Source organism: Melospiza melodia, chromosome 5 (assembly GCF_035770615.1).
Source record: "Melospiza melodia melodia isolate bMelMel2 chromosome 5, bMelMel2.pri, whole genome shotgun sequence".
Classification (NCBI taxonomy): Eukaryota; Metazoa; Chordata; class Aves; order Passeriformes; family Passerellidae; genus Melospiza; species Melospiza melodia.
Genome location: NC_086198.1, coordinates 7584476 through 7596246, shown reverse-complemented (window position 1 = coordinate 7596246; position 11771 = coordinate 7584476). Strand labels below are relative to the sequence as shown.

The window sequence follows — 11771 nt, the reverse complement described above, 5'->3', positions numbered from 1 at the left end:
CATATACATCTAATGATTTTGTTCAGCAGCCTCAACTTTTAAAATTTCTTAATTTATTCATGGCTGATTACTGTCATTCTTTCCAAATATTCCTGTTTCCAAAGATTATTCTTGTGAGTTCTGTAAATAGTGCCTAAAAATTTTCTTGCGTATCACTTTGCACATTTTGCTGTGCTCCTGGAATAGAGAAGGTATCTGTGCATACTATTTTTTATTTTATATGGTATTTCAGTGAAAGTTTCATGAGTTTTTATAAGATTTGTAATTTTTTAATATTTCCTGAACACGTAAATGTGTTTGGGGTATGAAAGAGGAGAGAACTTGAGCTGGTAGATCGATGAAATCAGAAACCAGAATTGTAGAAACAGGTAGGTAGCTGATTTTAATTCCTTGACATTAAACTAATAAATATTGGTGTCTGAAGTAGTGTTGCTGTTTTATCATCATTTAATGTTATAACTTGACATTTTTGCCTTTCTTATATGTATCTAATTACAATTATATAACCATAATAACAGAATTAAGGGGGCAATCAGGATAGATTTTTTAAATCAAGACTAATCTTTGGTGAGCAGTAATCTTTCTTTAAGATAAAATGCATTTGTTATGGATTCTACAAAAAAGTATATTCATTTGGGTTTTTAGTCCCTTTTAGCTCTGCAGTAGGGAAAAATAAATTGGGATCAGCATGGAAATCTTATCTTCACTAGGTCAGTGGCATTGTTTAGAAACAGGTTAGTGGCAACCAGATATACAGTGGCTTTTACTTGCCTTTCATCTCATTTCTATAGTGTTTATTCCATAAGACAACTTCAACAGACAATATCAAGAGGGTTTTGCTGCTTAAATGTTACGTCAGTCAGTCTGTGCTTTTCTTGAGTATAGCTTAAAACAACGTATTTCTTCTCTCCTCTGTTTGGATTTTTTTTTCCCTTTTTGAAGAATCAAAAAGGAAAATTTTATTATCGCTCTTCACAGAAGGGCAACATTTGTTTCTTTATTTTTGTATATGAATTTACTACAACAGATAACAGGATATTGCAGTCTTTGTGATGATTTAGAAGCAAGGCGGGGTTCTTTCTTTTTCCTATTTTTTTACGTGCTGTTTCTTTACCTCCTTTGTTTTGGTTTTGCTCATGTTGGATTGACCTGCACATGTGCTGTAGGCAGTCTTCTGGCTTGCATGCATACCCACACATGTGGTGCCTACACCAAGAGGATCCACCACGAGATCTGCATGCACTCCTGCAATTAAAACCGCTCTCATTTAAAGATAGGGCTTATTGACACGTGTCACCACAGACGAACAAAAGAAAGGAAAAAAACAACCTCAAATTCAGCGTTTCCTGAGAGAGGAATGCTCAAAAGCAATGATAATATCTGGGGGAGAGGTCTGTTTTTGTGACTGCTTTTCACTTCCCGTTTCTCTGCAGGAGGAATCCTAGGGCTGTGTGGGGTAGGCTTTCAGCTTTGGAAAACACACAGAGCCTGCTGAGCCTGCACCCCAAATACGTGCTCATTGCGTATTTCGGTGATAATAAATGCATGTTGTTATGATAATTTTTGATTTTCTGATAAAGAAGTAGAAATAATCATACAGATCGCAGAAAAAGAGACATTTCTAAAAAACTGCATATTCACCAGTTCAAATGGCTGTTGAATAGCCTGCTGAAGGAGAGCATTGAACAGTTTATTCTAAATTTCTGAAAATCATTTTATCGTTTTGAAAAAGAAGCCTTCAAAAATTCAGAAGAAAACCATATGAATTCTTTTGAGGTAACATTTACAATTTTGATTATATGTAGAGCAAAAATGCAAACTCAGTGAGTTTTGCCTGAGTTCATATTTTGTTCAGAAATTAGTTGCACTAATAAAATAGGTTTTGTCTTAAGAAGGAATAAAGAAAATTCTTTTATTACCACAAAATTTGATACCAAGTTTTGCATTCTGTAAACCGCTATAATTTTTTACACATTTTTACTTTGTGATCAGAAAAAAAAATAATTCCCTTCTAGTTGTGCTTTACTGCTAAAGGTATGAAAATCTGTTAAAAAGGTAAATTTACTGTTAAATATATTACAGAAGTGAAATGTTAAAACACTGCATTGGTATGTTGGAAGCATTTAATTTTGATAGGCATGATGTATAGCTAGGGAAGTAAATGTACTCAAATTATGCTGTCTTTGAAAGACTAGGTAATTTAAAAGCAGATTATCCAATGAGACCGAAGTAGTAGTTGTCAAATTTTCAGGAAGTAATTAAACAAGCAGAGGGTCTCTCTTTTTTACTGGCTGTTTCTGGGTTGCATAGAGATTATGAAGAGAGACAAGAAAAATGACAGAGCAGGCTAAACAGCACATCAAACTCCCCTTGAAGAAAGCTTTTTTTTCCCTCTTAGTGGCTTTCTGAATAAGCTAGGTAATGTTTTATGGTATTTTTGTTGCAGGTATCTGGTAAAATGTGCTGTTTGGGAAAGCAAAAGACACCACAGACAACTTCTTTTTTATTTAATACCTCTTAATGAAATCTATGTTACTCCAAAAGGCTTCTTGACTATATAGGGTTTTGTTTTGTTGTTTTGTTTAAGATTTTTGTTTAGATCTCAGTCCTTCTGGTTGACTGCCATCTGGCACTCTGCCTTTTCTTTCCAAAAGTAGGGCCGCAATTTCTTGTCCAGCTGCTGCTGGTGCTGCCCAAGCTTTCACACAGCTCCACACTCGCAGAGCACCTCAGTCCTTGTCTGGCACACACAGCCTCACTTTTGCTCTGCTTTTCCCAGTTTGCACGCTGCAACACGAAGCAGCTGCCCCGGCTTTGTCAGCACCATAACATCAGGCAAAGAGCTGGGGTCTCAGTTTGGCTAAGAAATGTCAGTGCCTGCCCCTCAGAGCAGAAAGCAAGTGTCCAGAGCGGGGATGAAGTTAGATGACAGAACACAACCCTCTGGCCAGTGTAAACACGGAGGGCAGGGCTGTGCCTTTTTAGTTTTCAAATTCCTATGTGACCATTTTAGGAATCAGCCCTCCAGTATCTAGGTAGTAAGAGCTGTACCAAATCAAGGGGTTTTCTGACTTCAGGGAGATAAGAACAATGAGTGTCCAGGATTAAGATGGCTTTCATGATAATTCTCAAATCCCTCTTTGTATATTTCAGTAGTGCAGATGCAAGAAGAGAAATCACAATGGTACCGACTTAGAAGGTGAGGCAGATCAGATTATCTTGAGAAATCAGCAGTAAAATCCACTCCTGACTTTTCAGGAAACCTCCTGCAGTGTGTCCCATGCCCAGATTTGTCATTGCACACACAGAGAAGTAAGGGACCACCCGGGGCCATTGACAGGGACCTAAGGCAAATCTGAGCGGCCTCCCAGAAAAGCAGGAGGAAAACATAAGGATTTTGGGTAGCCAGACTGACAAGTAGCCGCTTCTGTCTTGACTTCTTCTTAGGCACAAAATTTCTGCTGTGAATGTTCTGCTGACCTGGCCCTTTTCAGTTGCCCAAAGAGCTAATTCTGACTCACAGCAGCCAGTGCTTCAGCCACCCTCTCACTAGTGCAAGGACTAGTGTGGAAACTTTCCATATTGACAGTAGAGCCTCCAAAGGCCTTCTTCACCTCTTCCCCTTCTTTTTCTTGCCCTTTCATATGACAGAGTAATACAAGATTTCTCTCTAAGGCATGAGGATTTATATGTGTTTACCTTACCCATTCACTGCTCTAAACTGTGGGATGAAGACTACTGATTAATGTTGCTAACTACTGAAAAACTGCTGCTGTGCTCCCTGGAGAGGACTGGAAGTCACCAAAGGGATCTCTTGTAGGCTATAGCTGTCTGTGCATCAAATAGTCTGATAACAAAACTTATAAATTAACTAAAAATTAAATCCATGCTTTAATTTTAAAAGTGGGTATATGAGAAATTGAGTAAGAAGAATATTTTAATATTTTTTAAACAGTCATCTTAAATATTTTTGCTTCCAGACCTCATGAGAGGGGGGATATCTATTTTAATACTAAATTACCTTCTTTAATTATTATCTTTGTATTTCTACATGAAAACCGCATTTTCAAAAGACTATTTCTGATAGCTGGAAAATTAGGATGATAGGAAATTATGACAGTAGATGATGGTGATAGTTATTTTTCTGAAGGATTTCTTCAGACACGGTTGTAATAGCCTAGAGTAAGCTGAGAGGCCATTTCTTTTCTGCAGTTGCACCATCTGATTAGCAGTGTAGCCATGGCTCTAGATAGCACTGATGACACTGAACCCACTTGCAGCCCAGATATGCACCTGCAAATCAAGAATATTCCACACCAGTTGTGAAAGACACTTTCAACTGCACCCACAATGTACAAGGGAGGCATCAGAAAAAGCACTGATACTTGTTAGAAAGATGCATATGTGTACATTTAGTTTCAGCATCTTTGCCAGACTGTTTTTTTCTTCTTTACTGAAACAGTTTATACTGTCTTTGGAGTTACTAGCCTGATGTTTTTTATGGAAATTATGCTGGAAGCAGCGTCCAGGGAGAGGCTGACTTGAGAGGAGGCTGTATTCTTGCAAACAAGTTTGGGACTGGTGGAGAAAGGCTCCCCTTGATGCCAGGAAGAGGGGTACCTGAAAGGTCACGTTTGAGAAAAGAAATGTTTGAGAGTTGCTCTGCTCGTGGTAGCAACACTGAAAACTGCAAACTGCAGATCATCAGTATATTTTTATGTGGAGATCATTAAGAGATAGAAAACTGGAGCTGTTAATCACAGTTGTTATTACTGTGGGTGAATGAGGGATTAACAGAAGGAGTAAGACTGATTTGCATGTGTTTACACAAAAGCATGTGTCCAGAGCATCCTTTGGTATTATGCACTCCCTCAAGTTAAAGAGCTAAATTCAAGCAAGTGCACTGTGAATAAATTCGCAGTTCTAAGGAAAGAGTTTGATCGTGTTCATTTTCCTCTACATTTTGGGAATTATTGGGCATTGATTACAAACGCAGGGAGAAAACTTGTGGTTGTAGGTGAGACACCAAAAGGTCTTGCAGTTTTTTTTCAGTCAATTAGCTTATTAGCTTGACAAAGTTTCAGCTTTGTCCACAAATAATTAAATATAACTGGTTTTGGAGAACCTGTTTGATCCTTCGGCTTCTACGCAGAGAAGCCAAGGCACCTCATTTAAAAAGAAAAACTACGACAGTGCGGTATCTTTTCACCAGGTCTGTTTGCACTTTTCCATTCCGCGGCCCGCCTGCCCCTGGTGCTGCAGGGCGGCCCGGCTAAGTCTGACTCGCTCCCCGCAGGAGGACAGCTCTCCGCGCCGCTCGGCCCTTCGCCCCGGACCCTGGGCTTCTCCCGACACTTTTTTCCTCTCTCTGTCTGTCTGTCTGTCTTTGGATGGGGGAGCCGGCCGGGCGCAGGGAAATCTCCCGCGGGCAGGACCAAGGGGAGCCGCTGAGCTCCCCCCGCTCTCCCCGTGCTCTGGCTTTCCTCTCCCTGAAGCCCTGTGTACACAAAGGGCTCGCTTCTGCCTTTCAATTAGGTAACCGAGATTTATTTACTTTTACTCCTTCTCCCGTCCCTACACCTATTTGGTGTCTGTAGCTCCTGTCAGCTTTGGGATTGGGCGTTCTTTTGATTTTTTTTTTTCCTCCCCTCCTCCCTATGAAGTTATTTTTTTGCGTTTCCCCGGAGGCAGATTTAAATCAATGTCCGTGTGAGGGAGGGCTCCATCCAGCCTGAATCCTGCACCCAGCGGACAGACGCGAGTGCCCCCCCGCCGCTCCGGCCCGGCCCCGGCTGGGCAGAGCGGGGGTGCCCGAGGAGCCCCCCGGGCTGGGGGCGGCCGGCGGAGCTCGGCCTCGGTGCATACCCCGGGCGGGGGGAAAAGCCACCAACAAAAAACCTCAACAACAGAAAGCACACCAAACCCACCGGGGCTGGAGAAGGAGGGCTCCCCCGTGTTCAAGGAGCTGAGGCGGGGTTGGGTGACACGAAGCGCTGGGGACAGCGCTTGGCAGCGGCGGGTCCTGCGGGGCTCTCCCGGAGCGCCTTATATGGCGGGGGCGGGGGGCCCGGCTGCGGGCTGAGCCCGGCCCGGGCAGCGGGAACCCGCGGGGGGCAGGCTCCGTGTCCTTCTGGGGACACACGGAGCGGAGAGACGGGGATCTCCGAGGAGACCCCATCCCGCCAGAAGGGAGGACCGTAGCAACCTTCCCGGCCACGAAAGGTAAATGAGATTTGGTCTCTGTCGGGGTTGCGTTGTCGTCGTTTGGAATTTTTTGTTTGGACGAGTGGTCTGTTTTGTTGTGAGAGATTTTCTCTGTGTGTGTGTGTGTCTGTGATTAAAAAAAAAAAAAAAAAAAAAAAAAAAAAAAAAAAAAGTATATTTTTTTCATTCTCTCTCTTTTTCCCTCCTCTCGTGGTTTCCTGAATGACACGGCCACTGGCATCCCGAGGAGCCCGTGTTCCTGAAGGCTGTGTGTCCCTGCCGGCTGTGTGTCCCCGCCGGCTGTGTGTCCCTGCCGGCTGTGTGTCATGTGTCCCCGCCGGCTGTGTGTCCCTGCCGGCTGTGTGTCCCCGCCGGCTGTGTGTCCCTGCCGGCTGTGTGCTGTGTGTCCCTGCCGGCTGTGTGCTGTGTGTCCCCGCCGGCTGTGTGTCCCTGCCGGCTGTGTGTCATGTGTCCCCGCCGGCTGTGTGCTGTGTGTCCCCGCCGGCTGTGTGCTGTGTGTCCCCGCCGGCTGTGTGTCCCTGCCGCTGTGTGCTGTGTGTCCCGCGGGGTCGCGCCCCGCCGGCAGGGCACAGCTCGGGGACGCGCAGAGCCCGGCGCTGCTCGCTCCCGCCCGCGGCCCCTCCGCCTCCCGCCCTCCTGCTCCGCCCGGCCCCGCTCTCCCTTTGCCGCCGCGTCCGCTCCCAGGCTCCATGCGTGACTTCGGGAAGAAGTGAAGGGGAGGAAAGTCCAGGAATTTTCTGTTCGGCATTGAAGCGTGGAAAAAGCAAAACCGCGGGTTTGGTCACCTGCCCTGCGCCCTGACCGGAGGAGAGCCCGGCCCTGCCGGGGCTGGGGAGCTTTTATTGCCCATAAATAGCGCCGGGGGAGCTGCCGGTAATGCGATCAGGAAGGGAGGCATTAGGCAGAGCGGCGCTCCGGCACCGGGCGCCCACAGGCGCGTCTCTAAAGACGCTTCGAGGCAGTAAAGGTTTTATGGGTAGCTGAGAAGCGCCTCGCAGCCGCAGGTTTGGCATTAATGAGCGCTTCGGAGGTAGGAATCACACTGCCGGGCTGGCGGCGAGACCCGGCGGGCAAAGGGCGCTGCGCGGTAAGAACAAGTATTTACTGAAGGAGTTAGCGCCAAATGAATGCCGGATTTCAGCCTTCGATCTCACGGATAAATTTTTTAGTAACTATGAAAGCAGGCCAATAGCGTTTATAGAGGAAAGAAAAATATTTGAAGCTACAAACTTCTCTAATAGCTGAAAATTAACTTTTGTCAACAAGCGGGATTTCTCCTCCGCGTTGATTCAAAGAAACGTCTATGCTTAAATTTTACCCTAAAACATGTACTATTTAAAAAATAACAGCACCCGGCAGGGCAATTTTCCAGATGTAGAAGAACCTTTAAAACCAAACCGCGGCATTGCCTGCGGGCAGACGTGTTTAATGCCGGTGAGAGAAGAGCATCCACAATATTTATGTCAGGATTTTCGGGTATGCAAGGAGCACAGGAACGTTACTCTCTCCTGCAGATCCTGAAGTCCTTCCCACAAGATTTTCTTTTTGATCTGCTTGTTGTCAAGTAATTAGTAAAAGGAATTGCCCACTCCGGCGCTGTGCCTTCGGGTACCAGAGGCATTAGGGCTGTAAACTTCGCATTTTCTGCATATCTCCGGCTCGCCTTCCTCCTCCATCAGCAGCGCTCCTTTCAGGAGGGTTAAATTTTAATCTCGTTCCTTGTAAGCTGTGAAGGGACGTGTTATGTCGCCGTCTCTGCCCATTCGAAGTTATTAGGCTGGTTGCAGTGCCTTTTTTGCCTCTCCGGGCCAGGGCAGAGGGGGTTTCGTGCCGGCAGTCCCGGTCCTGCCCCCGGCAAGCACCGCCGGCGACATCGGATGGCGCGACCGTCAGAGCAACTTCCACTGTCCTCGGGAGGATCTCCTTCTGTCTTTGAAAATATCTCACGCGAATTTCCCCAGGCGGACAACTGTATTTTAATGTACTCTGGAATATTAATGTTACCTTGGCGGGCGGGGGGAAGAGAAAAAGAGAAGAAAGCGAAGGCACTTGTAATTATTTATCTTTGAATTTCTGCCTTTTCTCGGACACAGATTTATTATCTAAATTTTATCCGTGCAAACGAAAACAGTAAATACTGAGGTACGGATTTATAAAGATACTTAAATGAACACAAAGTGTGATTGTGTGCATATGGATATAAGCAGTTTTGTTAGAGCACTTTCATTGAAAAAGAAGAGAAGCTGAGGAAACGATTATCCCTTTATCAGATTAAAAGCCGTCTGTTATTTTTAAATGTTTAAATCCTTTCATCAGGAATATGGCTGTATTCCAAATGATGAAATAGAGGAATTTCACTTGTAACAGGGAAAAAACCCAAACAAACAACAAAGCCAACAAAGAAATAAACTACTCCACCCCCAAAAGATTTTTTTTCGCCTTCCTAACTCCAAAGTAACAACAAAACCCCAAAGCGTCCGAGAATTTTTTTGGTTTTATTTTGATTTCATTATTCAGTGCTGGGATTTAACAATTACAGGTTGGAAAACCTACCTGAAAACAGTAGGGCCACGTGGCAACAAAGGTCTGGCCAGCATTAACCTGGTGTTTGGAAAACAATTGACAGTTGCGAGGGCTCCCCCCTTTCCTTCCGTTCCTTTAAAAGTTATCCCTTTTAAAAGGGAATCACAGCCCCTATCTCTGTTTCTCCAGATAGATTCCCTTCTCTCTCTCTCCCCCTCTTTTCAGCTTGCACGAAGGGGTGAATTGAAAAATCATTTAATTATTTTCATTCTAATCGCCTTAATCCCCGTTATACTAGGAGCAAATGATGATAATGGGATCCACATGGAAAAGATTCCCGGGTGGGGGGGTCGGGCGGGGATCCTCCCGGCCCCGAGCCTGGCAGGTGGAGACGGGCGGGGCGGGGCTCTAACATAAATAAAACATCCAACTAAGCCTTCTCAACCCGCGGGTAACTTACTTGCCATCATTTTATTTTTGCTCCAGGTGACGCGGCCGTGAAGCGACCCGTTTGTCGCTCTGGGGGAACAGGGGACCCTCGTGAAACAGGAGCAGAGAACACAAAGCCCATCTCACTGCCCCCACGCCATCCCCCGCCTCCCGGGAGCCTGAGCAAGGACAGGCTGATTAATTCACCCGGGTCGCCCCGGCAATCCCCGGGGCCGCTCCGCTCTGCCGCCGTCCTGCAAAGCCTCCGGCTGCAGCCCGGGGCCAGGAGGAGGAGGAGGAGGAGGAAGGGCAGCGCCCCGGCAGCATTAGTCACAAGCACCGCCGTGACTGTGCTCCTGTCTGAGGCTGCAGGAATGGAGCCAACAGCGAGATCACCGGGCGCTGGCTTTTCCTGGGGCGTTCGCAGAAATGTACAAATACGGGGCCTGCCGGTTTCCATAAACAACTTTCAGCACACAGTCAATCAATCACGCAGGCAAGCAAGCAGACCAGGAGCCTAGGATGTATACAAGGCATAAATATATATGTATAAACCCTGTCAATTCTGGAGTAGTTACAATTTTTTTTTTTTTCTATAAGCCTAAGGGAAACCATATCTAGAAAGATTCTGACAAGTCAGGAAATCACAGTGGAAAAGTAGAAGGTATTGTTAGGAAGTTATGGTACATTGTGTGTTTTAATACCAGCAACAGAAATATTGGGAAACAGAAAGAAAAAAGTGTCTAAGCAAGTCAGATTTATAAAAACCATAAAATATTATGCTTACAGTCAGAGAGACAATTTCAAAAATATGTGGCTGAAAACATGAAGCCTGACCACTTTAAAATACGATGCAATAGATATATTTGTAAAGGACATGAGTTTACCAGATTTTCTAGTCAGCAAAGTGTTCTTTATGTTGCAGTCATTTCTAGTCTTAATTTGAAACATATTTTGTGTCTAGGGATAGGTCCTTGCAAATACACTGTGTTGTTTTATTCTGTTTTTTTTTTTTTGTTTTTTTTTTTTTTTTAATGATCTTTTGATAATAAGAGCTCTGCACAGCACAGAGTTTGTGCTCTCTCTTTCTGACACTGAGCCTTTTTCTTGCAAAAGGACGTGTGTGAACAAGGAACCCATAAAATGAAGAGAGCAACCAGTTTGAACATCCCAGTAATGCAGAAAGAATAGTTGCACATCAAGGTAGGAGAAAAATAATCACGTTTCAGAACTTACAAGAGAAGGACGTATTCTGTGCTGGTGTGAATTAGGAGTTCCACTGAAATAGAGGACGGGTTGGTACTGCAGAATTTGAGAGCTGTTCTCATGCTGCTATGATCCAAAACAGTGGCTCCTTCTTCTGCCTAGTGAGCATTGAGGAAAGCCTGGGCAATGATGCTCAGAGAGCAGAAGCTGTGTTCTAAGAGAAAGCATCCAGAGGAGTTTTTCCCAGCTGGTAAAATCTGCCAAACAAGCCTGTAAAATTGAGGACCAGAGTACTGATTTTGCTCAGGATAGACATTGTGACTGCATTGCCTCTATGGCACTATTGTCAGGAACAATTTTATTTTTTTGAAATTACTGCATTTGTTGTGTAATGTTTTGCATCAAGAATAAACTTGGTATTTGGTCATTTCACTCTGTGGTTGTTATCTGTCAAAACAAATCCTATAAGGAGCCTAAACAAAAATTACTCAGGTCAGGAGAGTGGGTTTTGGTGATGACCTTCCAAGCTGACTTTGTTTTGGTGATATAAACAGTTGCAAAATTGTGTCACTGCCTTCTCAGAAACCTAATGTGTTTAAAGATGTGTACGGTCAGAAGAATAGGGATTGGGTTTACATCTAAGACCTTCCCCTTTAAAGGACTTGTGTTTAAAATGGATGGGATCATGTACTTGTTGAAAGGCAGTTTCATTTTTATATAATAATTTATGCTTATCACCATATAAGAGAATACTTCATCAATTACAGCTTTATTCTTGTGGATACAATGTATTATTTTTCATAGCAATATATTATGGAGGCTTTTCTCTGAATCTTGCCTTGATATGTGTTGTGTAAGACTGACATAATGAGTGATAAATGTATTAACTGACAATCTCCAGTTTAAATACCATATAAAATATAAAAATTAAAGTAGTATCTGAAGACTCTGTAAATACTTAATAATTTTATTGTTATTTTAATGTTGTGGAAAAACTGTGAAAACTCACACACTTTTTTTACCCTCAAAGATTCAGTTTGTTTTGCTGGGGCTTTTTTTGTATTCTGGGTTAAATGATTGTTAAGACTAATATAAACAATCTTGTCTGGAAATGAAGCAAGTGAAAAGGGAAGAAAGGGAGATAGAAATACATATTATGTATGTATTGAAAGTATTATATAAGTATTGGAAGTATCAACACCTCACCCCTTCCACACCGTAACCTGGCTTCCTTCTGCCTTTGAGTATTCCTTTTAAACTTTGTAATATGGCAAGTGACAAATGTCTTTCCAGAAGGTTGTGCAATGCTACTGATTCACCAAAGGCTGGTTGTGAGAAGTGCCTGCAACAGCAGACAGGTTACCTCATCAACCTACTAGCACACAAAT

The 11771-nt window shown here is 43.9% G+C and overlaps 1 protein-coding gene across 1 annotated transcript; it reads left to right on the top strand.

Annotated features, from left to right (window-relative positions):
* The first annotated feature begins 337 nt into the window (after positions 1–337).
* LOC134418943 (uncharacterized) lies at positions 338–10186 on the top strand. Its single transcript, XM_063157970.1, has 3 exons — positions 338–368; positions 5992–6222; positions 9235–10186. The coding sequence occupies exons 1-3, from the start codon at positions 338–340 to the stop codon at positions 9696–9698; spliced, it is 726 nt and encodes a 241-aa protein (XP_063014040.1). The 3' UTR covers positions 9699–10186.
* The last annotated feature ends 1585 nt before the right edge of the window (positions 10187–11771 follow it).

Excerpts from the sequence above, each read along its gene's own strand:
- LOC134418943 (XM_063157970.1), top strand. The coding sequence starts at position 338 with ATGAAATCAGAAACCAGAATTGTAGAAACAG. Across the intron at positions 369-5,991 it reads AACCAGAATTGTAGAAACAG|CGCTGGGGACAGCGCTTGGC; the intron begins GTAGGTAGCTGA and ends GGTGACACGAAG. Across the intron at positions 6,223-9,234 it reads AACCTTCCCGGCCACGAAAG|GTGACGCGGCCGTGAAGCGA; the intron begins GTAAATGAGATT and ends TTTTTGCTCCAG.